This window comes from Panthera tigris, chromosome B4 (assembly GCF_018350195.1).
Source record: "Panthera tigris isolate Pti1 chromosome B4, P.tigris_Pti1_mat1.1, whole genome shotgun sequence".
In the NCBI taxonomy this organism is placed as follows: Eukaryota; Metazoa; Chordata; class Mammalia; order Carnivora; family Felidae; genus Panthera; species Panthera tigris.
The window spans coordinates 74,123,933-74,149,499 of record NC_056666.1 but is presented as its reverse complement, the minus strand read 5'-3'; the positions used below and the strand labels follow the sequence as shown (position 1 = coordinate 74,149,499).

The following is a 25,567-nucleotide window of genomic DNA, read 5'->3' as shown; positions in this document are numbered from 1 at the left end:
GGAATTAGTTGCAAAACTAGATTAAAAATCACAATCAAGAAACAAAGGAAATGTTTTAAAAATATTTGTTTACTTTTAATATAATTTATTGTCAAGTTGACTAAATAGTATATACAGTATGCTCTTGGTTTTGAGGGTAGATTCCCGTGATTCATCGCTTACATACAACACCCAGTGCTCATACCAACAAGTGGCTTCCTCAATGCCCATCACCCATTTTCCCCTCTTCCCTGTCCCCACCCCCAATCAAGCTTCAGTTTGTTCTCTGTATTTGTCTCTTATGGTTTGCCTCCCTCCCTCTCTGTTTGTAACTATTTTTTTCTCCTTCCCCCATGGTCTTCTGTTAAGTTTCTCAAGTTCCACATATGAGTGAAAACATATGATATCTTTATTTTAGAGAGATTGAGAAAGAGAGAGAGCGTGAAGAGGGGAGGGGCAGATAGAGAGGGAGACATCGAATCCGAAGCAGGCTCCGGGCTCCACACTGTCAGCACAGACCCCAGTGTGGGGCTCAGACTCAAGAACCATGAGATCATGACCTGAGCCAAAGTCAAATGCTTAACTGACTGAGCCACCCAGGTGCCCCAGAAAGGAAATATTTTTAAATGGATGCCAGCACTAGAAATTATTTGTTGATTCCTGGCGATTGATTTAGGTAACTTCTGTGATTCAGTGGCTTGATGTTTGTGCTTTATAGCCTGATGATTCTACTTCTTAGAGGGCTTAAGCATTGTTTTATAAGTCTTCAGATAAATTTAGAAATACATGGAAATTATGTAGGCATACAAGTAAATGGATCTGACTTCTGCTTCTGGTCATGATAAAATAAAATGGATGAGGTTTACCCTTTCAGTTTAGCTAGAAAACTGAACAGAACATGAGACAACAATTTTCAGATGGTGGATAACAAGATCCCTGAGAGAAGGAAAATGAAAGGGATGAGCTAATGATTTCCCCACCTCACTAGGGTGGTATGTTGAGGGTAGAGAGCTGGAAGAAACTGGAAGTATCTGACAGTCTTGCCAAGTGGAGGAGACAATTCAGACATCAGGGAGGTGAAAGTCGCTAAGGTTTGTGAGGTACAATACTGAAGGGAGGGTGGCTGCACAAAGAGAAAGTCCCAGAGACATGCAGAGGCCCCACTTAAATCTTTGACTGAGCATTGATCTGTACGTATATAGAAAGAAAATACCAGAGGCTAGGGAAAGAACATCAGAAAAAAAGGAATCAGAACAAACCTCAAAGCTAACACAGGTGCTTAGAGTAGTTCGTATTCCAACCAGTTAGAGTGGAAAGGTCATGAGGCATTGAATAGAGCCTCAAAAGGATATTACCTCAGGAGTTGGGCCAAACTGGCCCTAGAATAGAGGCTACTCTGGACCTGTGGTAGCAAAGTTTAATTTAAGTCTTGAAAACTTGAAAATGAGTTGAATGACTTACCTGTATCACAGAACAAAAGCCCAACAATATTTAAAGAAATACAGGGGCGCCTGGGTGGCTCAGTCGGTTAAGCGTCCGACTTCAACTCAGGTCACGGTCTCGCGGTCCGTGAGTTCAAGCCCCGCGTCGGGCTCTGGGCTGGCTGATGGCTCAGAGCCTGGAGCCTGCTTCCGATTCTGTGTCTCCCTCTCTCTCTGCCCCTCCCCCGTTCATGCTCTGTCTCTCTCTGTCTCAAAAATAAATAAACGTTAAAAAAAAATTTTTTTAATAAAAAAGAAATACAAACATATTCTGGTAACAACAAAACCTAGTGACATGAAATCACAATATCCATCATCCAATCAGATGTTACCAGGCATATAAGGTAGAGGGAAAATGCAACTTAGAACAAAGGAAAAAACAGTTACTAGAAATACCCAGAAATGACAAAAATGATAGAACTAGCTTACGTTGGCAGGATATTAAAGGGGATATTATAAATACATTCCATATGGTTAGGAATTTAGAGGAAAATTAACATTATGGTGAGAAAAATGGAAGATGTAAAAGAAGATTTCAGTTGAACTTAACAGGGATGAAAAATACAGTATCTGAAATAGAGAATGTATGAGGTAAGATTAATAGTAGATTGGACCCTACAGAAGAAAAAAGTAGTGAATTACAATATATGGCAACAGGAACAATCCAAGTGAAACAAAAGGCTGAAGAAAGATGAGTATCAATGAGCTGTGGAGCAATATTAAGCAGTCTGAGCATGTAATTAGAATCTCAGAAGGAAAGATGGGTGTAAGTGTTATCAGAAAAATGTTTGAAGATACAGTGGTAGATTTTCCAACTTTGGAAACTTAAACACTGGCAGATTCAAGAAATTCAGCATACCCCAAGTAGAAGAGACACCACACCAAAAAGTATAATAATCAAGTTGCTGAAAACCAGTGGTAAAGAAAAACATAATAAAAGCAGCCAGAGGAAAATAGATACATTATATACTAAAGGAATATATAATGTGTTTCCAACAGAAGTAAGTGTAGGCCAGAAGACAGTGTAGCTACCTTTTTCAGATACTGAAGGAAAGGGGTGCCTGGGTGGCTCAGTCAGTTAAGCGTCTGACTCTTGATTTCTGCTCAGGTCATGACCTCATAGTTTGTGGGTTTGAGCCCCACATTGGGGCTCTACACTGTCAGTGCTTGGGATTCTCTCTCTCTCTGCCCCGCCCCCATCTCAAAAAATAAACTTAAAAAATTTTTAAGAAAAAGGTACTGAAGGGAAAAGAAAACTTGTCAACTTACATTCCGTACCCAGCAAATACATCTTTCAAAAAACAAGGGTGTACTTTTTTCAGACAAATGCCGAGAGAATGCATCACTAACAGACCTGTCTTATAAGAAATATTAAAGGGTATTCTTCAGGCAAAAGGAAACTATGAGGTAGAAATTTGAATCTATACAAAGGAATGAAGAGCAGTGAAAATGTCCTCATTTTTTAATACCTCTGTAAGACAATTGACTAGTGAAAGCAGAAATAAGACAATGTATTGTGGGATTTGGAATATAAGATATGACAGTCATAACACAAAAGAGGGGGGAAGTGAAAGTACATACTAGCATAAGATTTTTACACAGTATGTGAAGTGGTATAGTGTTATATGAAGATAGATTGTCATAAGTTAAAGACCTATATTAAAAATCCTAGAGCAACCACTGAAAAACAAAAATAAAAAACAAAGAGGTATAGTTAATAAGCAAATAATGAAGATAAAATGGAATAAAAATACGCAATCCAATGGAAGCCAGGAAAAGAAGAAAAAAGATATGAAGAACAGACCCAGCAATATCAATAATCATATTAAATGTAAATGGTCTAAGCCAGCACACCCAATAGAAATATAATGTGAGCCACATATGTAATTAAACATTTTTTTTAATGTTTATTTTTGAGAGAGAGAGAATGAGCAGGGGAGGGGCAGAGAGAGGGAAACACAGAGTTTGAAGCAGGCTTCAGGCTCTGAGCTGTCAGCACAGAGCCCGACACGGGGCTCAAACTCATGAACCATGAGATCATGACCTGAGCTGAAGTTGGATGCTTAACCGACCGCGCTATCTAGGTGCCCCTTAAATTTTCCAGTAGTCACATTGAAAAAAGTAAAAAGAAACAGGTAAAATTAATTTTAATAGTATATTTTACTTAACGTGATGTATGCAAAATGTGTCATTTTAGTGTATAGTAAATATTAAAATATTATTCAAGAGATATTTTTACCTCCCCTTTAAAATTTGTACATGGGGGGCCTGGGTGGCTCTGTCATTTGAACGTCAGACTCTCGATTTCAGCTCAGGTCATGATTCCAGGGTTGTGGGATCGAGCCCCACACCCAGCTCCGCTCTGAGTGTGGAGCATCCTTAAGATTGTCTCTCTCTCCATCTGTCCTTCTCCCCTGCTTGCATGCAAGTGTGCTGTCTCTGTTAAAAAAAAAAAAAAAAAAAGCAGAACTGTCACAAGAAAGAAACCCATTTTGTTTTATTATTTATTTCAAATCCCTGTTTTTGCTTTTTTAAAATTTTTTTAGTAATCTCTACACGTAACATGGGGCTCAACTCACAACCCTGAGATCAAGAGTTGTGTGCTCTTCCCACTGAGCCAACCAGGTGCCCCAAGAAACCCATTTTAAATGTGAAGACACAGACAGTTAAAAGTAAAAGGATGCAAGTACTAGTCAAGAGAAAGATGAAATATAACTGTATTAATATCATATCAAGTAGAATTCAGAGCAAGGAATATTACCAGTGACAGACATTTCAAAAGGAGTAGGTTCTTCAAGAGTACTTAACCTAGATATGTATACACCTAGTAACAGAACTTCAAAATATGTGAAGCAAAACTGATAGAACTGAAAGGAGAAATAGATAAATCTTTAATTACTGTTGGAGACTTTCGCATCTCTCTCAACAATCAATAGAAGAAGTAGAAAATCATTAAGGATATAAAAAGCCAGAGTAGGGGCACCTGGGTAGCTCAGTCAGTTGAGCATCCGACTCTTGGCTTCAGCTCAGGTCATGATCTCGCAGCTTCATGGATGCAAGCCCCACATTGGACTCTGTGCTAACAGCACAGAGCCTGCTTGGAATTCTCTCTCCCTTTCTCTCTGCCCCTCCTCCACTCAGGCTGTGTCTGTCTCTCTCAAAATAAATAAATAAACTTAAAAAACAAAAAAAAGCCAGAGTAGGTACCCAAATGCTTGTGGGCAGGAAACACTTCCTTCTCTACACAGCACTAAATATGCCCTATTCCGTGTGGAGAGACAGGATGATGCTCTCCGGTCTCTTTATTTTCCCTCCAGGACCCTGTTCTTCCTATCATCCCTTACTATTAATTTACATGGATGAATTAGGAAAAGAGCAAGCAGACATGTCTTTCCTTATTAATTATTGTCAATTATTTCCAAAGTGCAAAATCATTAGACTGTTGGAATTTTGTATTTCTGACTTCTTTCCAGCTAGGGAAACACCATAAGGAAAAGACTCATAGCATTTATGGGGAGTGAGGGAGTACAGGTGAATTAAGGTAGAATCTATGTAGCAGACTGACTACACTGATGACAAACCTAACTAGCCAGGCAGACTAATTACCTATTTTGTAAGTCTCATCTCTGAAAGGAAAGAAATGTCTTTCAACTATCCTGTATCACAATAGCCTTGTGCATAGAGAAGTTAGTCTTACTTGATTGATAGTAGGGAAGTAAGAAGTAAGACATAATAAGTGATATACTAAGATCATCTGACTTTTATTGCAGAATCAGCATCTGAAATCAGAGCACATAACTCTGCCTAGCATTCTGACTTTTGTAACAAAAGTGGAAATGGAGAATTAGTAGTGATCACAGCTTCCTGATTGTTTCCAAGAAGCTGTTAAATTTAAGTGATGCTCAGTAAAGAGAGCAAAACATTTAATGTAAAACATTAAGCCCAACTAGTCAAGCCTAGTACAGGGAATAGGTTTTCCTTAGGGAATAAAAAGTGATTCCACTAGGCAAAATGAGATAAATTAGTTAGGTGAATATGATGTGTCTACCGTATGCTCTGTACTCTTACATGTAGAATAGTGATCAGATTGGAAATTTCAGTGTTTCTAACATGACTTACTGGTAGGTTCCACATCATTATAGTTATCTCTTAAAGGCGTTTCTTAATAGAACTAGTCCTTTTGATAAACCAGGGATTTATGCAGGGTCATAGGGAGAATAGTAATTGCAGTTATCACAACTCCATAAAAATAGATGTTGTCTGTGTTTGTCTAAAACTTTGGCAGTAATTCTAATAAATAATTTGTTACTTGAATTTGCATGTGAGAAAAATCCTGGGTATGTGTTCACAGTGAGGGATGCAATACACAGAGCTTACCTGAAGTTTGCCTTCTGTATTAATTAGGTTAGATCTTAGGGGCAAATGACCTGACTCATAAGTGCTGCTGCTTGTCTTATCTCTGTGGTTTGTGGTTGACAAGGATAGATTTAATTTAACCATCAGAATAGGGAGGTCAAGTTGAAAACGTAGAAAAGTAAAACAGGGAAAATGGCTCCCCCCAAACTTGCCTTGGTCTCTGCTTAGGAGCACTGCTAAGCCCAGGACTTTCAGAACATTTCTAAGCCAGTTAGAAAGGTTTAATGTGTAGAATTGGGAAGGGTTAAAAGTTAAGATAGTATTGTTATTGAGATGTTTTACTTCTAAATGGATGAGAAAACAATAGTTTAGCTGGTTTACTGGGTGAGAAGGAAGATACAAATAGCAGTGGTCATTTATGTCATTGTGGTAACATACAGGAAAAATATTGAGTCCTTAGTCTGAAAACATTGTAGGCTTCTTTTTTTAAAAGAGAAGCTTTTCCAGCTTCAGCCTGGCAGCTCTTCAAATAAAATCACAAAGGAACAAGACACTATAAACAACAGTCCCACCCCTCAAAAAGCACTGCATAGACAAGCAGGCGCTCATGGCCAAGGCTGTGAAGGCAGGAGGAGGGGCAGCCCCTTAGTCACTGGAGCTGCAGCGGGCATACAGACAAGTGTGGGCCCCAAAAAGAGTGACAAGTGGACCAACACTGGCAGTTGTCCCCACATACTGGTATATTGGCAAGACAAACACAGCACAGGGCTGATTTACTACTTTTAGCCCCCTTATTTCAAGGGGAATTCAAGATCTTCTGGCACTAAGAGAGTCTTGTGTGCAAAAAAGCTCTCACTATAGGAGGGGAGAGACCCTTGTCTTCACAAAACACAAGCAAATGCTCTATCACTGCTTCTCTTTCATCTTAAACACTGTGATCCCTTCTCTCATTTCTTTTTCCTTCATCTTCAGCCCTCCTCTGTGAGATGACACGTAGGATTCTTTTTGTTCTCTAACTCCCAGCTTGTTTTTTTTGGTATGATTGTGTCTTGGCTGACCTATGGCAATTTTCCTCATTTGGACAGAGTAATAGCTGAAAAACTGAGGAAACTTGGATCTTCGTTCTGCCTCAGATGTCAGATTATACATCCTCAGTTAATGGGAAGGAACATTGAGGCCACCAAGCTCCCTCCTACTGGGATACAGGGGAAGTGAAAAAGAGCCCAGATCACTCCTTAGAGCTAATTAACAAGCTGACTTTGGAGGAGGTCCTTTCCCTCACAGTGGACAGACCTTGGTTGGAGGCAGAACTGAAGCGATGGAAGAGGGATTCTCAACGGAATTAGACAATGTGGTATCCTGATCATTAGGTCTCTTTTCTTCTTAAGTTGGGTTGGCCTTCAGCTTTATAGTCCATGCTTTTACAATTAAAACATAAAAATAAAAAACCTAACAATCCAGGCTGTGTAAGTCTAATTTCATTGGTTTCTAGAACTCCTTCCTCCTAGGAAAATCATGGGTAGCATGATACTCATTTATGTCATCCTTTTTTACTTCAGGGTAATGATCCCAAAGGTGATGCTCCTCTGATAGACACCTAAGGGAGATACCTCTTCATGGCTTTCATGTGCTTGGGCCTCCTTATCTCTGCCTGATTCTTTCCATCTCCTGCTCGAGTCCTTATTGCCTTTTAGAGTACATGACTTGTCTGCACCATGGAAAATTTGGCTTACAGTGAATGGCAGTCATCTGCCTATTCATTTCACCCCTTGGATTGAAGGGTTTAGCCTCGTAACATGGCTAATGCTGTGGGATGAGTAGAATACCAGAGGAATCAATCCTTTCTTGCTGATTTTTTTCTCACTAGAGAATGTAGTTTATAGCCTAGAAATCTGTGCCTGTTGGACAAGTCTTCCTGCATTCCTGGCTGCCTTTCAGAGGCCTAGAATCATCGTTAGCACCATTATCCTTGGGGGCAGAATTAGATTGAAAGCCTCCATTTGAGAAATCTGTGATCCTAATTATGTTTTGATTCATTATCATTATTTAAAATAACTGAGCTCCTGTTATCTATTGGGCATCACACTAGGCAGAGGATTAGCCACAACCCAAGTCCTCTGGACCTGTTGGGCCTGTTGCTCAGACTTCAGAGATGCAGGCAGAACAGTGTCTGTCTTCAGTCCTAGTCTTCCCTCCCACCCCCACCCTCAGAGCTCTGCTTCAAGGCGAGTGTGGTTTCCCTGCAACTGCCTAGGCGTCCTCTTCTATAGGCCCTTTCTCTAGTCTAGACCATGTTTTGGTGTGTTCCTGGCAGTGTTCCCTGCTGCCTACCCAGTATGTAGTTGCCTACTGTTGGGCAGTAGCTCACTGCTCTGGCATCCTAGTGTGTAAATATTTGTCAAAGGACAGGGGCGTTTTCCCATTCCCCAAAAAGCATTCTGAAAAATGTGCCTGTTTTCTTAGTCATATTTCCAAGCTGTGGATCAGTTAGCCCATTCATTCCTTGCAGTTGACAGACACTGGCCTGGCCTTAGCTGGCCACATAAAGTCGGTATGCAGTAACTTCCGGCACGGTAACTTTCAGGCTTGAGTACCACGGTGTCTTGGACCTACAGGAACCATAGTGGACACGGTCAATATTAGAGAATACGTTGTTTCATTAACAGAAAGTATCACGTATCTTCCATAACGTGAATTAAATTTCTTTCGCTCATACTTGATACTGGAGGCATAAATAGAGTCAACAAAAATGAGAAAGCTAACCATATAGATTCTGGAGGAGAACTTTACTCTTCATGTTTGTGACTGGGCTTTCAGGTCTCATGTAATGTAGGTTTTTATACAACATCCGTGTCTGCCTCTGTAAAGGTACAGTGCTGAGCTGTCAGTTTAGAGGTGTTTTTCCCAGTGCGGTTGATGGTTTATCCTGTCACTCAATTCTACTTGAGACCAAAGCAGTTTGCCTCTGCAAGATGGCTTATTAGGCTGGAAAGGCAGTCTTTAGCCATGGAACAGTTTTCTGTCTGTGCAAAATTACGTGACCCACATGTAAGGATTGAACTGTTGGTCTTAGCTATTATACTAGACTGTGAGCTCAGGATTTCTTTAAGTTGTTCACCCAGCCTCAGTAGATTAAAGTAATTACTAATGTGTCTTATCAAAATGTTTGGCTCCTTCCTTTCCTTTTCTCTTAAGTCTTGCCTTCTAGCACCCCTTCCTCCTCACTCTTGTTTTTTGACCTAATCCTCAGTCTTCTACAGATCTGACCAGCATGCTCTCATATGGATCCTACAACCCATAATGTGTGTGTGTGTGTGTGTGTGTGTGTGTGTGTGTGTGTGTGTGTTCACTTTTTCTGTTTTCACTGTTTACAAGTACCTCAACCCTCCAGAATTTGATCTAGGGGCATGAGGCTGTTGGGTGTTGAAGTCTTAATTGATTAGGAAACAATAATATATGCTGTGCAATACAGCAACTGCTTTTCCTTCATAAAATACAACTGTTTTGAAAGGACTGAATATCTATTTTAATACATAAATTTCTTCCCATAGATCATCAATTTCTACATGAATATGTTGATGGAGCGAAGTAAAGAGAAGGGATTACCAAGTGTGCATGCATTTAATACCTTTTTTTTCACTAAGTTAAAAACGGCTGGTTATCAGGCAGTGAAACGTTGGACAAAGAAAGTGGATGTGTTTTCTGTTGACATTCTTTTGGTGCCCATTCACCTGGGAGTGCACTGGTGTCTTGCTGTGAGTACCTCTCCTTTAATCAAATTTAAAAGAAATCTACATAATTATAGAATATACAGAGTAGTGAGTAGTAATTCTACATTTTCACTGGATGATTGTGAGAAAGAATAGTATTTAGTTGGCTGAAAATTGGATAGATCAATGAACTTCCTGTCAAGAGTGGGAGATACTTAGACTTTGAAGAAAGTTGTGGAATTTCCTTTTCTGGAAATATTTAAAAGGGAGTTGTAAGTCTATAAACAGCCTCAAGGCAAGGCATGGGGAGAAAAAGTGACTTTTTATGATGCTGCCAACTCAGATTCTGTGACTATTGTTTTCTGCCTAATCATGATTTGCATACTTGGTAATTTAATACTTTTTATGACCCTGAGAACATGAATACATTAGCTTAATATATTAACAAAAATATAAAAGTTATTTCACAATCTATTTTGAATTACATTTTAAAAGCATAAAGCCAAAGAGAAATTCTGTACATAAAGAACAAAACCCCAAATCTTTTACCATCTTTCTGACACTGTGTGGAAATGATTTTATTCATCTTACAGTCTCTGAAGAGCATGTGTGTCTTCACTGTTGTCTGCATTGCAGATGAAGAACCTACATACGAGAAAAAGATTTCAGGGCCACTAATGAGGTCACCATAGTTCCATGTAAATAATCCCCTTCTTCTTTCCTCACAGCTTAAGCATGGTATAATGCAGAGTATCAGTTAAACTTGTTGTGATTTCACAAGAAATCTGGCAAAAGGCTCTAAATTCCAGGGAAGGGAAAAGCTGAGAAACTACTTTTCTTCATTTTATAAACACGCAGATTTTTTATTCCCAGGTTGTGGACTTTCGAAAGAAGAATATTACCTATTACGACTCTATGGGTGGGATAAACAATGAAGCCTGCAGGATCCTCCTGTAAGTAGGGAGTTGAGGACAAAAGAGTTTGGTGTCAGGGCATATGTTGTGTTTTTCCAGCTGTTGAACTCAGTTCTTTTGTTACCGTCAATGGAGTGATTAATAAAGAAAATTTTCATATTAGGAATGGATATTTTATGTCTGAGTAAGTCAAGTTTTATAGTAATATATGATACCCCAAATATATGGGACAACTATTGTCCCAGTGCACTAAAAATAATGAGTGAGTCAATATGTATATATAGATATAGAAACTACTTAGAAATCATCTAATCCACCCTCCTAATTTTTCAGATGAAGAAATCAAGACTCACAGAGGTGACTTTGATATGCTCAGGTCCTACTAGTTAGTGGCTCAACTGGGAACCAGAATGCAAATCTCTTTATACCCTTTATCTGTTTCTCTCTCCAAAATGCCTATTCCTCACTGTACCACTGTACCACTCTGGTGGCCAGGAGGAGGTAGGTTCCAGAATGAACAGTTTGCACTTAAGAAGAGTGCTGTATACGAGGTATGCACTCATCAAGTTGTGATTTGGATTGAATTTTCACACAGGAGAGTCAAAATTAAAATAGTGAATAAATGTCTTGATATTGCTAGAGAAATCTTCTTCCACGAGACTGAGTTCTAAAGGACCATATAAACCAGGGAAAAGAATCAAAACTCATTCCTCAGGATGAGTAGCAGGTAGCAGGAACCTGGGTGTCAGAGGCAGAGGTCATGTTTCTCTTGGGTTGCCAGGGTGGGCATGAATTATGGGGAGTTGCAGGGGAAGTTTAGGAGTCCAGAGATTCCCTGCCCAGCATTGCATTATATACTGTTTTCCCCAGAAGTGCAAACAAAACCCTTCTTAAGGATTGTTAGCCCCATTCTTAAGGTGGCAGCTGTCCTCAGTGTTCCCACAGCTCATCTCATTCTCTCCCAATGCCTTTAGCCAATACCTAAAGCAAGAAAGCATTGACAAGAAAAGGAAAGAGTTTGACACCAATGGCTGGCAGCTCTTCAGCAAGAAAAGCCAGGTACATTTCATCTTGATAAAGTAGAAATCCTGGGAAGGCAAGGTTTTACTGCTTGATTCCCAGGGACCTTCTATCTTAGTGTCTAGCCTGACTTCAGCTTGGTTGTTTGGTTCCTCAGGGAAGATAGAGTAAGTTCTGTGGGAAAACTGGTAATGTGTTTCTCATGCAGAACTAGGTTTTCTAAATGCCCAGCTATTTTGCTGAGCTTTTCACTCCTGTGGGAAATGTTTGCTGATTGGCCGTTGTGGGAGGGACTAGTCTTTACATCCTTGGGTGTCATGGAAGTCTAAGAGAGTCTCCTGTGTTATTAATAGGAAGATTAATATTAATATGAAGACCTGACTGAGATGCTATATTTTTTCCTCTGAGCTTCTGTTGTTCTGGGTGGTGGACTTAGGGTCATCTCTTCAAAATTCAGGGAAACCTATAACATTTGTATTCTTTGGTTCTTATTTATAATCTAATTAGAAGGAAAGAAGTTTGGAACAATGTTACCTTTTTGTTTTTGATCTTTCAGGAAATTCCACAGCAGATGAATGGAAGTGATTGTGGCATGTTTGCCTGTAAATATGCTGACTGCATTACCAAAGACAGACCAATCAACTTCACACAGGTGAGCTGAGCCTTCAGGAAGGAGCCCTGTGACCACCCTGTCTCCAGGCTGCCCGATAGATGTATTTTCATCCACTTGCTCTGCTTATGGGACTCTGTCTGTGGCTCATAACACTGGTGGTTACTGCCTGTACCACATCACAAGAAAAAGGATAGGGATAGGCTACATCCTGGGTTATCTTACATCACGTATCGTAGTCAAGGAATCCTGGTCATTAGCAGATTCTTCTTCTCTCTCTCCCTCACCTACCTCAATTCCTGTAGGAAACAGAGAACTGGGACCAGAGCACGTTTTCTTCATTTTCTCTTTATTTAGTTAGCAGTCAGGTTTTGGAACAGGCCACACCTTGAACTCCTAGTGTATTTGTCATGTTGCCTTCCTCCTCTCTGCCCCTCACCTGATACACCTGATCATTCTTCTCTTAGTTTGTGATTGTTTATTTCTGTCCATGTGGTCCTTCAGAGACCAGAGTGGATTGAGACTAGAGATTATGGTTTATTCTGTGTCCTTCACTTCACATTAATGGTTTTACCAGACTTTTCCACCATAGCCCTTGAGTGGAGCTGATTCTTGCAGTTCTATAACTCTTCCCCTAAAAAGTGAATTTTTGATTTTTGGGCCTTAGACTCCTATCTTCTTCAGGGTTCAACATAGAGTACTTGATAGACACCATTCTCAAAATTCTTAGAGAAGTTCAGGTATAGCCTGGGGACTTCTAGCAATGCCCAATAAAATTTGTAAGGCCACAACAATGGAAAAGAGCAATAGAGATAGCAGTAGAAAACAATAGAAGAAAATTACATGTAATCAAGAATTGAGCAATTTGAAAGACCAGAAATGCAACTGAGGCTCTTTTAGTTGTAAATCTTGAGAAGGGAAGAAAGGAGTATTGGGTCTGGGTAAAAACAATGAAAAAAATTAAGTGTATCTCTGTGTCCCTACAGCAACACATGCCATACTTCCGGAAGCGGATGGTCTGGGAGATTCTCCACCGAAAGCTCTTGTGAAGACTGTCTCAGTTAGCCGACATTGACCTTGCGGGGGACCAGCTCTTTGTTGTCTATAGCCAGAGACCTTGGAGACAGCTGCTCCCAACCCTCTGTTCTTGTAAAGCCCTTGATCCTGGACCAGGCCCTGGCGAGATGCATTCACAAGCACATCTGCCTTTCCTTTTGTATCTCAGATACTATTTTTGCAAAGAAACTTTGGTGCTGTGAAAGGGGTGAGGGACATCCCTAAGCTGAAGAGAGAGACTGCTTTTCACTTCTTCAGTTCTGCCATCTTGTTTTCAAAGGGCTCCAGCCTCACTCAGTCCCTAATTTGGGGGCTGAGAGAAGCTTGGACAGATTCTTGGTTTCATATAAACTCTTGTTAGGCCTTACTAAGAGGTAGGAAAGGGCATGGGCAAAAAGGTAGGGATGAAAACCACCAGCATATACACGCACACATACATACACACAGGATTTTCAAGATGTGTTGTCAGGAAAGTGACTGTAAACTGGACTTTGGGTCACATGCATAAGTCCCTCCTCCAGGATTTTCCCTATTTATATGCCTCTTTGTGAAATCCGTCTGCTTCTGTACAAGGCTATTTTATCATCTGTAGCTTCCTCCCATCCTGAGGCACAGCACATGAGCCCTGGGTGGACCCCAAAGTCCCAGGCAGTCCTTTCCTTAAAGCAGGGGTTTGCATGTGCTCACAACACATGATATGGGGAAGACCCACCCAGGGAGCGGTTTAGTGGAGCAACAAAGGCACCACTTTTACTGCCGCCTACTTCTGACCAAGAAGAAGGACCTCAGTCTTTAGCATAAAATTCCAGCATTGGATGAATGCAGGTCTAGTTTGGTCTGTGGCTAGTTAGTTTAAATATGTTTCTAACCACAGAGAATTTTATATATATATATATATATATATATATATATATATATATATATATATATATTTCACAGGGATACGTGTTTTTTTAAAAGGCTGAATGTGTTCACCACTTTAGCCTGTAGATTTATTTCCATTTTCCAAATTTAGCTCTAGCACGCACAGAGCCCAGCCCCTATGTGTAGGGTGTTTGTGGACTTCCTAACAATATTTTGAGGCCTGAATGAACTTTGGCTTAGGGGTAGAGGTTACAGAGGGAGGCAAGATTTTCAACTGGAAAACGGGTGGAATTTGGACTGATCGACTTGAGACTAAAAAAACCGCTATTCCTTTTGTTCTTTCTAGCATCTCCCCCACCCACCGAGCGCTCCTCAGGCTAGATAGTGAAACGATCCAATGCCAGTGTCATTTTGTACTTCAGTTCCAAAATAGGAACGTTTTATACTTTTTTCTGTATTGTAATAGGTAGTTTTGTATGAAATATTTTCTCTTCTTCCCTTGTACCCCATCCTTTCCAACATTGTGCTTTCTCTCTGGGCTTATTTGAAAATTTTACTCTGTTTTATACCAAGCTTGTTTAGTACATTTTTCTATGTTTTACCACAGGTTACAATTTGAAAAGAAAACTATTTTTTTTAAATATTCCATTGTTAACTGAATGTTACTGTTTCCACTCCAGCAACTAGATGTCCTACCTTTTTCATAACTGCCTGCATTTTTGGGGAAGACCACCTTTTCTTTCTTTCCTTCTTTCTTTCTTTCTTTCTTTCTTTCTTTCTTTCTTTCTTTCTTTCTTTCTTTCTTGTGTTTTTCTATAGGAAATAAATAGCTTTCTATTTATGAGTTGCTGAGACCTTTCACATTCTCTGTTAGAAAGCTATGGCATGCAGGCTCATTGTAGGACTCCTGTACATGGATTCTTGGTACTTAATGTATTTCAGTGGCAACTTGAAAGGTGGCAATATGGTATAGATTCTGATTATGAATCAGAAGACCTGAGTTTTTTCAGGTGCTCTTGCTACTGTCTGGGGGACTCAGAACAAGATAGTTCTCTGTATTTATTGTTTGTCCATTTAGATAACATCTGTCTTACCTTCCTCACAGACTTTTTGTACAGACCAAAGCAACAAATATTTATTGCCATGTATAACAGAAAATGAAACATGCAACAAAAGCACTTTGAAAAATATATAAGGAATTGTTGAGCCTGTGTGAACGTGGACCCCCTTTCTGGTCAATACATTTTTGTACAAGGGGAAGTTAGTGATCCTGAGACCACCCTACATGGGTGGACCAAGCTGAGACATAGGTTGTAGCCCAGGGTGGCTCAATGGGAACCACCCATTTGACTATATTTGGGTCTATATTTGACTTCTATGGTGGGCTATTTTTCCAGAGAGCTAGCCACAAGATCAGGACTAGCATCTGGAAACTTAATTTCTCCTTTATTTAAGGGTGGGCTTTGATGACCAGGGAGGGGAAAAAAAGAGGTTCTTGCATTACATGGCTAAGGGCATGCTACCAATATCTTATTTAAATTGCTTTAAACTAAAGCCTATCGCTTTCCTTTTCTCCTATCTTCCATTCTTCTCTGTGCTCAGTGCTCGTAATGACCTACCTCCCCTTAAAAAGGAACACTCGAGAGATGATGAACTCTATCTAGATATAGAGCCTTCAACAGAAACCACAGTCCCAACAATCACTCCTGGACCCTGTACAGAGAAAATCAGAACATTTGAGAATACATGGCCCAAGGCATGGAGGTTAGTTCTGTCCCATTTTTTTGCCTGGGACCCATCGTTGCTCCTGGGAGTCCTGTTTGGGGTTGAATGTAAGAGTTCTTTTCCCTCTTCCTCTCCATCATGGAGACTGTGTATAAATGTGTAAATTGACTTCTCTATATATGAGATGCTTCATACTTGTGTGTGGTATCAAATTTTCTTTAGTCCCTCTAATTGAGTAATTGTGCCAGCATCTTCTCCCCACTGTCCCTAGCAATGTTAGCCCCAAGTTTTAGTGTCCTGGGGCAGACACAGGTAGCCTGAAAAAGTACTGCCAGCAACCCCATCCCATATTCTGTCCATCACCACCTGGGTTCACATGGCTTATAAAAGGCCTAGAGGAGAAGGAGAGGGTTCACTTAAGAGCACCAGTGTTTTTAATGTTTCGGCTTCTGGTCATTCTCCCTTGCCATCCCTCCAGCTCTCAAATATGTCTTCAGAGTAAGAGAGACAGATAACTGACACTTAGACTTTGTCTTCTCCCTTGCTCCACCTGGATGGGCCAGGGCAAGGTAGAATATAGAGTCTCAGGCCCTGTTGGTGATTCAAACAGGCTATATGCTGAGCCCCTGGAGAAGTTGCCATGTTTCCCTGCCCAGGAGGAACCTGCCCATAGCTTCAAATTTATCCTAAAATTTTGGAGGGGACAAATAAGGCTGAGCCAGCATCTTTCCTTATAGCCCAGGGCCTATTTCACCTGTGCTGAGTCCTAACACTAACTATCTATTAAAGAGCCCATCTAGTAAGACTACCATTCCCAGCTTTGGAGATGAGGAGAGACCTAAGGGTATGTGGGGTCATGCTGGTCATCCACTCATGAATCCCCTGTAGAATATAAAAGAGAAACTAGAAGACTTTGAGCCAGAAAATAAACCTTAAGATAACGTTAGTGCAGGCTGCCTCTTTGGTCTGTTGGGGATAGGGTAGGGATAATTCCAATTATGAGTGGTTGGACCAAATATCTAGAGTCTTGTCAAAGTCTAAGATTCTGAAACATTGAGGGCCATAATCCTGCTTGGAATAGAATTCAGTCAAGGTAAAGATTCAAAGTTTAAGGCCAGTATGAATATGGCTTCGTCATAATAATAAGGCCCAGGTCAGAGTGTCATCCTAATGCAACAGATCATAGCTGTTGCCTTTTCTCCATTCTCAGCTGACGAGTAGCCATCAACTGCTTGACTCCTGGAGAATGTCCTTCCCCCTCTGCAGAACCGGAGTGTCCAGAAGGGAAAGTTTGAGAAAGAGAGATACATGGAGCCCAGGGTCTTCAATCCGCTGGACACCCTTCATTCAGTTTACTCCTGTGTTCCTTTCACAAGTACCTGTAGAGCACACACAGACCCAAATCCCCATCTGCCTGAAGCCTTCCCTGACTGCATTATCTTAAAATCTCTTACTAGACCGCTGCAGCCCTTATAATCAGAAAATGATATAATTCCACATGGTATTTGTATTGTATTATTTAAAAAAAATTTTTTTTAATGTTTATTTTTGGTTGAGAGGAAGAGCATGCATGAGTGGGGGAGGGACAGAGAGAGAGGGAGACACAGGATCTGAAGCAGGCTCTAGGCTCTGAGCTGTCAGCACAGAGCCCGATGTGGGGTTCAAACTCACGGACTGCGAGATCATGACCTGAGCTGGAGTCGGACACTGAGCCCTCTGAGCCACCCAGGCACCCCTGTAGTCTGTCTTTTACATCAGGAATGGTCTGAGACCCATTGCCACAGAGGGCAGGTGAATGATTTGGTGCCTTTTCTTCAAGCCAAGAGTGCAAGCTGCTTCTCTGGCTGGCCAGGGAGGAATGGGGGTAATTGCATTAAACACTGACTCAGAAAGACAGCATTTTGAGGATCAGAGAAGGAGGGCTGCCTATGGCAGCCTGCAGTGGGGCTGCACCTCCTTTGTGGTTCCAAACAGGTCATCTTTGGTCCAACACCTAAAGCCCCACTCGGTCCTTGCACATCTTCCTTGGCAGGTTAGCCTGCCCTTGTGGGGTCATAGTCTCTGTCCCAAGGGGCTAATCAAAGTGTTTTTTTTCTAACCACACATCTTTCTGGTTTTCTCCATCTTTTTTATTTCCAGTGATGTACATCCCTTGTAGATTGAGACTGTGAGTCCCTGTCTTTCTGCCTTGCCCTTTAAATGGAGCATTTTACGTGCTGCCTGTCTGTGTCTTGTTTGTTAGCCAGAGCTAAGTTCCTGGAGGGCGTTTGCCTCATCTGATACTCTGGGGAACCCCTTACACTGGGTCTTTAATAAGCATGTGTTTAAATCACTGGACTCGGGAGCCCTGGAGGGTGGTGTGAAGATTTGGTTTGACCAAGGAAATAAAAGCCACCTGTCCTCAAAGGCCATAGAGTCTAACTAGTTTGGAGGCTAGGCAGACACCAAACAGTGGACCTCATCAAGAAGGCCGACTCGTAGGCACACAGTCCACTTTGAAGCTGGCTGTGGATGATGGAAGGACAGAGGTGGAGATAAGTTAGGGATGGTGTTGCATTTATCTACTTACATGTGACTCTCTCCCTACTTCTTAAAGGTTGATTTATTTAGAATAAATTCTGTGGATTTTGCTTTCTTGCTTTGACTGGAAACTCCCTGGTAAAGAAGGACTTGATGGTGTTTGTCTCTCTAAGACTGTCTCTCTGTCTCTTTGACTGTTTATTCTGTCTCTGTGTCTGTGTCTCCTGATCCAAGTGGGACCAGTGATTGGATCCTCAATGTGGTCTGGATTCCTGAGTCCACCCCTTAACCAGGAGTCTGAATACTGTTCATTCATTCATTTCATTCCACATACCTGGAATTGAAGCCTGGAACGCAAATAACATGCAAATCCGTGGCTCTCCGGCACTTTTTAAAACCAGACCTGTCTGTGGAGCTGGCCAGAGAGCCCTCCTGAGCCAAACACACCAGTCAGGACTTCCAACCCACTCTGCTAACAGCATCCCTTGTCTCCTTTCCCCTCTCCTGCACCCCTTCTTCCTCACAATCCAAAAGAAGTGCTCTACCTGTAAAGTTCACACTCCAGAGAATAAAACATAAGGAAGCACCAGCTTCTGAAAAATCTTCCACTATGTTGATAAAATGGTTTTATGTGTGTGAGTTAGAATGAGTCTCTTATAGCCTCCAGGATATTCTTGAGTTCTGATATTTTTCTAGGCATGGTTAAGATTTTTTGGCCATTTGAAAATGGTTGGAGCGAGGAGGGAAGCCTTCAAGCCATTCTTACTTTCTGATTCCTGAATGTGGTTAAAGGTAGCTGATAATTGCCTGGATCTGCATGTCCATCACCAAACAGGGAGAAGACTCCTTCAAAGTGGAACCTGGATCAGATCATGAGTCAGAGTCAACCTCTGTCCCCAGCTGCTCCTGGGATGCCTGGCGTGGCCTTGCACTGCAGAAAGTTACAAAGGGCCTGGGGAGAAGGTGGGGAGGCTTGTTCTGTTCCTTAAGGAATTCATGTTCCAGACACTCTTCTGAACTCCAGGGAAACTGTTTTGCTTCCTTGTGTACCTGTGTCCCACTTCCCATCAGCCTATCACCGGTCAGTGATCTCTGTCTACCATGGCCTACGAGGCCCTACACTGTGGCCCCACCACCCCTCCAACAGCCTCCCCCACCCCTCAGCTCAGGGTCACTGGTCTCGGCCACACAGGCCTCCTTGGTGTTTAACAAACCAAACTTGCTTCCACCTCACAGAGGTTCTACTTCCTGCTTCCTGTGTCTGGAGGGCTTTTCCCCAGATAGACTCCCTTGCTTCCTACAGACTCTGGTGCACTGTCAACCCCACACCTCAATTCTCACACTCCCTGGCTCCATTGCTTTCATTCCTTCTCCGTAGCATTTCCGATATGACTCTATTATTTACTCATTTGTTCTGTCTGTCCCTCACTAAAATCCTATTCATTCTGTGTCCCAGGTGCCTCGAACAGTGGAAGGAGAGGATTGTTGAAGGAGTGAAGGAATTACTCAGCGTCCCTTCCATTTTGACAGCCTCTTCTCCAAACCTTGGGTCTGGTTTACTGTAAAAGCCGGGGTCTCTGGCTTCAAATGCATTATCCACCTAGCAGAACTATCTCCTTCCAATAACATTAACAGTAAGAATAAGCATTTATTGAGGCCTTTTGTGCCAAACACCTTATATACATTACCTCATTTAATCCTGACAAGTGCATGACATAGGTGCTGTTACTATCCCCATTTCTCAGATGAGAAACCACAGAGCGTAGGGGTTGGCTAAGTTAGCCCAAAGTCTCAGAGTGACAGTGATAGGAAGAGGGACTCCAAGCCAAGAACATATGTCCCCAAATCCCTTAGAAAGCCCCATGAGGTGCTGCTTCCACACAGCCAGCACTGTTGCATCTTAACAGGGCAAGCACCTGACGTGGACATCATGGGAGCTCTATCAATGTGAAACCAAAGAAGAAAACTTTGGTGAGGTCTCCAAAGGCTAACCCTCCCTCTTTTGTCTCCTGAGAGGGATTGAGGTCCTTGCCTCTTCACCTTAGATTGGAGGGTCAAGCGGCATGGTGGGGTCCTTCTGCCTTTGGGTTCATTTCCTCTCGGCTTCTCCAGAAAGAGGTACCGAGGAATTCCCTTCACGCCTCCTACCACAACCCGTTCTCCCACTGCCTTTCTTTTGCCTCCCACTCTCATCCCCAATTCTGGGTTGCCCACATTAGCACGTTTTCCTTGGAGGCCTCTGGTCCTAACCTAGAAGGGGGAAGGGCTGAAGATGGGAGGGTGATGAGGAGGGAGACACCAAGCAGGTGGAGCTCATCCCCACAGGGGCCCAGGAATCAAGGGTGTGTGCGTGGGGACATCTGGAGACATTTCTGGTGTTCCACAGTGTTCCATTTTGTCTTTTCGCTTGTTTCTGTGTCTCATGCTCTGTCCCCTCAGTATGGAGTTTCCTCAGCTATTCCAACTGGTTTGAGAATCTCAGGAATGTGTAGCCCTGTGCCCTCCTGCTCCCCACCCCCACCTCCGTACACAGAGCCCCTGTAGAGGTGGAACTTAGTTCAAACTAGAGGCCGGCCGAGTGGGGGAGGGTCCTCCTCTTTTACTGGAGAAGAAAGACAACACACCCTTCCTCCCACCCTCTCTCTGATTTCTTCCCCAAAATCAGTCTGCCACTTGCAGCTCCCTCTCACACAGACTGGCCTTTCCCACCCTCACCCCTCACTGGGGGCCTCTGTTGATGGTAATTACTCCTAATTGTTTTCTCTTGGCTCACGAGGCCTTCCTTGCCTGCCCTGAGCCAACAGTTCTGTGTCTGCTCAGAAAATGGGCTCAACTCAGACCAGAGGCAAGCCTCTTTGGGTCTCAAAACCCAGACTTTAGATCTAATACAGAGGGTAGCTTTGACCATGGGTGAGCTGTAAGGAAGGCTGCTGCTTGGACTCTCTCAAGTCAGATTGCAACAAGAAATACTGATCAGACTTCAGGAGCACATTCCAGCAGCAAGGCTCCTGGAGAAGCTCTAAGCCTTTCCTTCCATGAGGATCTTAGTAGCAGAGAGCTTGGGCCTGGCCTGGGGGACTGGACTCCTGAATGGGGTCTCTGAGCCCTGCCTCTGTGGCCTTGGTGGTATGGAGCTGCCTATCTTACCATCCAAGGCCTTTCTCCACCGGAAGACCAGCCTCCGGCCCCATACATCATCCTATGCCAGTGAGGTGAGCAGGCCTTTTGCCAGAGCTTGAGACGAGACCATCACAGTCACACACATGTAAGCATGGAGGCTTTGTATTGCTCCCTCCTGGTGCCCCCAGCTTCTGGATCAATACTATGGTAACTGGTGTAGGGAGGAAGATGAGGGTGAGAGAGGGGGACTGGGGATGGTGGGGGTAGACACGCACACACTGTCCCTTTTTCCCTCTGCAGGGCTGCTGACCCTGATTCATTCTACCTCCAGAGGAAGATCCTTAGTGATCCAGGGCTCTTTAGAATCCTATATAGCCCCTGGAAAATTATTTTGGGGTGTTAGCCAGAGAGAAGAGAGGACATAGAAGTGTTTAATTAATTAATTAATTCAAAAATAACTAAGTGCCTACTCTATGCCAGATCCCTGTGTTAGGTGCTGGAAATGTCCTCAGTCTCCCAGTCCAAGCACATAACACTTTGCTCTGGTCCCAGCCTAAAACATTTTGTCCCCAGGCCCTGTTCCTGGCACCACCACCATCAGCCTGAGCCTCCTCTCTCTGTGCATTCCACGCCTCCCTGACTCACTGCTACTTTGCTCAGCTGCAGAGCACATTTTCTAGTGAGCAGAGAAGCCTCTGCAAGAAGGGGCCTGAGGAATAGACATGAGGATGCCAGTTTCACTCAACCCCAGACCTCCAGGGGCATCTCAAAGTCCTGCTATAAAGGGTCTGAGCTCAGAGATTTCCTTTAGATTCTGGAGTAAGATGGTTACACCGTCTAGACCTGGGTCTCTCCTTCCTTCTTTCCCATGATTGGACCAAGGAATCAAATTAGGTTTGTTACTTTTTTAAAGTAAACTCTGTGCCCAATGTGGAGCTTGAATTCACAACCCCAAGATCAAGAGTCACATGCTCTACTGACTGAGCCAGCCAGGCACCCCAAATCAGGTTTTTATCAGAATGTCTACTTGGATCTGAGAGTGTCTTTTTATTCATCCATCCATCCATCTACCCATCCGCTTATCTATCTTCTGTTCATTCAACCATTCACTCATCTATTTTTTTAGGACCTACCCTGTGACAGGAACTGGGAAGAGAGGGATGAATATGGTATGGTTGTTGGTCTATTTTTTGGTCCCCAGGGTATCCCTCTCAGTCTCAGCTACTGCCTCAGAAGCTAGATCTCTCTTCTCCCCTCACATGGGGGACCAGACTCCAGCTGAGGAGGTCTCACGATAGGTAACTAGGAGTCCTGAACCAGTGGCCACTGGTAATCAGGGCCAGTCAGGGGAGTGGGGGCCAGGCTAGTGGTTGGAGGAATGAGGAGGCACTTGGCCAGGCCACTGAGCCCATCACTGTGGTTTGGCTCCTTTGGTGAAAAAATAGCCAGTTTGGACAAGTGTCTGCCTGTGTCCTGAGCTCTGGGTTGCTCCCAGACAGGAGTTGCTCCATTAAACAAACCACAGCCAAGGGCAACAGGGGCCCAGAGAGGACTAGAAGGGGGAGTGGGAACATGGGGCTCAGGACAGGACTTGAGCCAAGCCTGTCCATCCCAGGCATAATGGTGCAAGTGAGGCCTGCTTGGTGGGTTGGAGGTATGCGTGTGCATCATGAGAGCTGCAGGTGAGTCTGGAGAGAGAAGCCAAACCCAGACTCACAAAGAGAAGACAGCTACAAAGGTAAATAGGGTCAGCAATCTAGAATCTGTTTTAGGACAAGAGTTGAAGATTCTTCACCCCAAAGCACCCAGATAGGTACAGAAGGTTATGACGGCACCAGAGGGTGTGTGTGTGGTGTGTATACTCTAGTCACATATGAGTTTGGGTCTTTATTATTTATTTTTTCTATGTCTTCCACTTCATTCTAAAATCAGAAGGACTCTGAGTGGTTTCGGCTTCTCTGGGCCTCTCCTCCCTTTCCCATGTGTGGCTGAGGGCGAGTTAATGGGACCTGTACACACAGAGGCTCACACAGCCTTGAAGACAGAGGCCCATTCATACCAGGACACTGCGGCACCTCTCTCCCAGGCTGGCCTGCGGTCCTGCTCCTGTGGTACCAACACGCACAAGTGAGAGACGTGCGCCTTTGCACATGCAACCTTGCTCTCAAGCACGCACATACAAAGCCACACTCAGGCTCTGTTAACCCTTCACTTCCATGTGCAGGGCCTCTGGGCTCTTAGTATGGGATCTGGCTTTGCCTTTCTCAATCCCTTTACGCAGCCCAAGTCCCATCTGAGTTCATCCTTGAACAACCTCGTCAGGATCCCAGGGAATCCACCATGGGCTTGCAAAGCCTCCCAGTGCCCAAGACGGGGAGTGAACACAATCTCAGAGACAAGATGGAGGCATTTCCCTCAAAATCAAGGACTATTACAGTCTGGGTTCAAATCACTGCAAGCTGTGGGGCCTCAGACAAATTATTTAACCCCTCTGGGTGTCAGTTTCTGAACTGATATGAGTACAGGAAAACTTGAGGTCCACAGATAAGCCTACTAAAATTATATGCAAAACATGTAGAATTCTACATTTTGCTAGAAAGAGGCTTCAGAAGTTTAGCCAGCTTCTCATAAATCCCTTGAACACCTCAAAGCTTAAGAACCAGTAAACTTATTTATTTTATCTTATTTTACTTCATTTTATTATTTTTTTTCATCATGACACATATACTCTTAATCCCCATCCCCTATTTCACCCATCCCCTCACCAACGTCTCCTCTGGTAACCATCAGTTTGTTCTCTATAGTTAAGAGTCCATTTCTTGGTTTGTCTCTCTCTCTTTTTTTTCTTTGCTCGTTTGTTTTGTTTCTTAAATTCCACATATGAGTGAAATCATATGGAATTTGTCTTTCTCTGACTTATTTCACTCTCTAGCTCTATCCATATTGTTGCAAACAGGAAGATTTGAAAAAAGATTTCATTCTTTTTGATGGCTGAGTGATATTCCATTAGGTATGTATGTATACACACACACACACACACACACACACACACACACGTACACATATACACATACATTTCTTTATCCATTCATCAGTCAATGGACACTTGACCTGCTTCCATAGTTTGGCTATTGTAAATAATGCTGCAATAAACATAGGGGTGCTTTGAATTAGCGTTTTTGTATTTTGGGGATAAATACCCGGTAGTGTGATTAATGGATCAATTATAGGGCAGCTCTATTTTTAATTTTTTGAGAAACTTCCATACTATTTTCCACAGTGGCTGCACTAGTTTGCATTCCCACCAACAGTGCAAGAGGAACCAGTGAACTTTTGGAACTTTCCAGAACTCTCTAGGAGTTGAGTGCTTGTAAGTGATACAAACATGGCCATTGAAAGTCCTCTCAATCATCTAAGGTCAGTGTCAAACCCACCCTGTACTACTTAGTGCCTGAAGTTTTCTCACATGACTCCCACTCCTATACCCCCACCTTGGGGAACTACACACCTTATATCTATGAAGAGCCCAGGTCAGGCTCAACTGAGGGTCTCCCATCTGATGGACTTGGGATGGGGTCAGACTGGGGTCATACTGGAGGGTCAAGCCCAGCAGGGTTTAGGAGGAAAGAAAGAATGGTGATAGATATTAGAAATAATAATCATGATTCTGATGTGTATTGAGTGCTTAACATGTGCTAAGCATTGTGTAACCAACCAATGAAGTGAATAATATCATTATTCCCATTTTATAGATGAGGAAATGAGTTCAGTCAAAATTGTCAATTGCTCAGGATCCCTCCACCAGTAAGTGGTAGAAGCTAACACTGACAGCAAGTCCGTTTGACTCCAAAGTCTTAAAAAGAGAAGGAGTGAGAGGGCATTGAGGGGACAGCCCCATCCCTGGTGACATTTCAGGTGAATTGAGTACCTCAGTGCAGCATTTGGGGCACAAAGCTGCATCAGAAATCTCCTCTGGGGAGAAAGGACCAGAGCCAGAAGTCTGCCTGAGCCAGTCCTTGGGGGTATGAGGACAGCAAGCAGGCTGGGCTGAAGGCACTGGCTCTTGAGGGCTTTCACCAGGTCTCAAAGACCTCTTTGTTCAGTGCTCCGACTTCTACAAAGAACTCTCCAACCCAGAGTCCTCTGGAACCTTGGCCTGGTCCACCAGCATACAAGGGTCTCCAGTCCCACTCTCCCTCTGCCAGAGAACAG

At 42.9% G+C, this 25,567-nt stretch overlaps 1 protein-coding gene across 8 annotated transcripts in view; it reads left to right on the top strand.

Annotated features, from left to right (window-relative positions):
* The window catches only part of SENP1 (SUMO specific peptidase 1), a 76,634-nt gene that overhangs the window by 36,290 nt on the left and 14,777 nt on the right, over positions 1 to 25,567 (top strand). For 5 of the 8 annotated variants that reach the window (XR_006219921.1, XR_006219923.1, XR_006219925.1 and 2 more), the window contains 9 exons: positions 9,368 to 9,571; positions 10,400 to 10,479; positions 11,415 to 11,499; positions 12,017 to 12,112; positions 13,057 to 15,754; positions 19,071 to 19,198; positions 19,692 to 19,869; positions 20,143 to 20,206; positions 24,636 to 24,772. Coding sequence is in view for 2 of the 8 variants with exons in the window: in XM_042992181.1 (XP_042848115.1) it covers positions 9,368 to 9,571; positions 10,400 to 10,479; positions 11,415 to 11,499; positions 12,017 to 12,112; positions 13,057 to 13,119 (528 nt within the window). In the remaining 6 variants the exon portion in view is untranslated. The other 3 variants (XR_006219922.1, XM_042992181.1, XM_042992182.1) reach the window with 3 other exon arrangements.